Here is a 2,500-nt window from a genome sequence, read left to right on the forward strand (position 1 = left end):
GGTCAGACGGGAGCAGGCTGTGGGAACTGAAGATGTTAAATTCACGGTAATGTACATGTTCAAGTACAAGGAAGGAGTATTGTTTTGTCGCTCAGTCGTTTGAGCAACGGTGATCTAACCCGAAGGTCGTGGGTTCAATTCCCACCCTGTTCAGAGTTTTTCTCTGTCCTTGTGTAGGCCCATTTCCATCAGTAGGGCTAACGCTCACATGGTTCATATGGGGTAGAAACGTAGCACTTCACATTACACTCTAATCAGTTAAGTCTAATCTTGATCTAGATTTTCATAGGGTATCAAGATACATGCACCTGACCAAAATGGGGCACTCCGATTGGCTTATAACCATATGAATAATTAATGAGTTTGAGAAGGAATGCTAGCCGTACGTCACTGTGTTAAAACGTGGAATTAAAAAGTCAGCATTTTTCAAACTATAGTCTCCATCATATTGCTTAAATAGATTAGCTATACAAATCGGACAGGTGCCGTGCTTAACTTGAACATAAGTATAGCTCTGTCCTGAAGTTTACGATACATGAAATTTAGGATCTATGTATCTTTTCTTGAGATTGTGATTTATTTCTGAGAGTTAGATTCAGTTGCATGCTTTTTTCATCTATTTTTTCTTCAGTGCCACCGAACAGGTAATGATATGAGCAAATATCCAATGTCTGCTGCTGTCCGATGGTGGACGAACAAAAGGAGCTAACGAGAGAACTTTTCTTTTTGTCTACCAAGATCGTGGCGATGACGTAACGTCACAATTGTATAAGTCTACTTTGAAATAAAGAGTTTTACCAGAAAGTCACACCTTACATTACAAGTGCATTTTTTTAATGCCGAAGCTAGTGTGTCTTGTCATAAGTGTCCTTTCCTTTGTAGCCACCAACGTACCCTTCAGCGGCATTAGAATCAAAGTCTTTTCGACCTTCCAAGCCTTTGCCTTTGCCACTATCATCAAACCGTTCCTTATGAGATCCAGTGTACTTTGAAGTGTCAATCAGTAGATCAACAGCACCTGACTTGCTTTGTTTCTGTCAAAAAAAAAATTCAAGAAAATTCTAGCTCAGTTATTTGATGCCCGTCCTGGTATTGAAAAATAAATTGCTCCAGGCTGCACCATTCTATCCACCCTACTCTGAGAATCCTATTCTATATTTTTCACGAGTTGATAACAAAACACTTGAAGTTGAACTTGTTGTCTTAGGACCTGTTCTCGAGTTGCATAGTAACTGACTTAATTGTTTGTTTACGAAACCGAGAACGTTGTCGACCCGTGCACTATCTTAGTTAATTCTTAGTTAATTCTTAGTTACTATATCAAAGTTTAAGTTAGTTAACTATTAAACACACGCTTGTGTGTTGTGCACGCCTTCCTTTCATTAGTACAGTTCAACAAACATGTTAATAAAACAGGCTGTCAAAATAAGAATTATTCTATATGTCCCTCCCTGCATGTGGATATAAAGTCGTTGATGAGTGATATTAAGTGTCATCCAAACACGGGGAGGGGGAAAGTTATTTATACACAACACCGTCTGGTTCTCACATAAAGGAAAATTTCAATTATACGTAATTAATGAAAGCTTTCTTGAAACTGAAAAAAATACCCTTAAGGTTTCGTGTTAGTGTTGTTTGTGGGGTTTCGTTTGTGGTGGAATAACAAGACAAACTCACAGTGGCTCCAAACTGGACCCTTTCCAGCACAGATTTTGTCGATCAACTTTTGCACGTCGTCTTTACTTCTTGAAACTTTCAAAGCCTACCTTCCCTTTTTGTCTTGCTGCAAAGAGGAGGAAACAACCGTGGAACGATTAACTCAGATTTAACACGACTGATAACATGAGATACTGCAACACAACCCGATGAAATTAAAACCTTCATTTAGGCTTACCTCTTAAAGTTTACTTCAGGTCTATCGAATATTATATCCGTGTCAGTTGACGTAAATTTTTTGTCGTTCAGTCTCAGATCGCGAAATAATTTCCCAAATTTTGCATTATCCATCATAGGTTGAGCGTCCGTGCCACCAGCTCCAAACGCACAGAACGATTTAAACACGACAAGAAGCTGTTCATCAGACATTCTAACGGGCAATTTTTTGCTGAGATATGACCTAAAGGATTCTTGAAATACACTGTAGGATTTTAAACAAGCAGAGACGGCAGCTGGCTCGAACTTGGAAGGTTCGTGTCCTTTCAAAAGAAGAAAAAAAAGGAGAAGCGCAGGAATCCAATAGGTACAGGAGGCTAGGGGAATTTTGTTTGTAATTGAAAATCTAAACATCTACGAGATGCAAAAACAAACTTGCGAACACGTGAACCAGAATAATCGCAAATCATAATGCTGACAAATACAAAATCGAAAAAATGGTTAATAAATATGACGTTTTTTTACTATCCGAATGATTTTGGGTTAGATTAATTAACAATTATTCGCCGAAGGCGAAGGAATATTCACCGAGACGAAGTCGAGGTGAATATTCACCGATAATCACTGA

The 2,500-nt window shown here is 38.6% G+C and overlaps 2 protein-coding genes across 2 annotated transcripts in view; both read right to left on the reverse strand.

Annotated features, from left to right (window-relative positions):
- Nucleotides 1-2,500, reverse strand: part of LOC138033758 (adhesion G-protein coupled receptor D1-like) — a 105,575-nt gene that overhangs the window by 65,141 nt on the left and 37,934 nt on the right. The window lies entirely within an intron of this gene.
- LOC138033763 (tubulin polymerization-promoting protein family member 2-like) overlaps nt 1-2,500 on the reverse strand; it is an 85,520-nt gene that overhangs the window by 712 nt on the left and 82,308 nt on the right. Inside the window, exons 4-5 of the mRNA XM_068881579.1 lie at nt 1,678-1,689; nt 817-1,034 (exon numbers count right to left, since the gene is read on the reverse strand). Of these exons, the coding sequence (XP_068737680.1) occupies nt 846-1,034; nt 1,678-1,689 (201 nt within the window). The 3' untranslated portion in view covers nt 817-845. The remainder of the gene's footprint in view (nt 1-816; nt 1,035-1,677; nt 1,690-2,500) is intronic.

The sequence above is a fragment of the Montipora capricornis genome, chromosome 14 (assembly GCF_036669925.1).
Source record: "Montipora capricornis isolate CH-2021 chromosome 14, ASM3666992v2, whole genome shotgun sequence".
Classification (NCBI taxonomy): Eukaryota; Metazoa; Cnidaria; class Anthozoa; order Scleractinia; family Acroporidae; genus Montipora; species Montipora capricornis.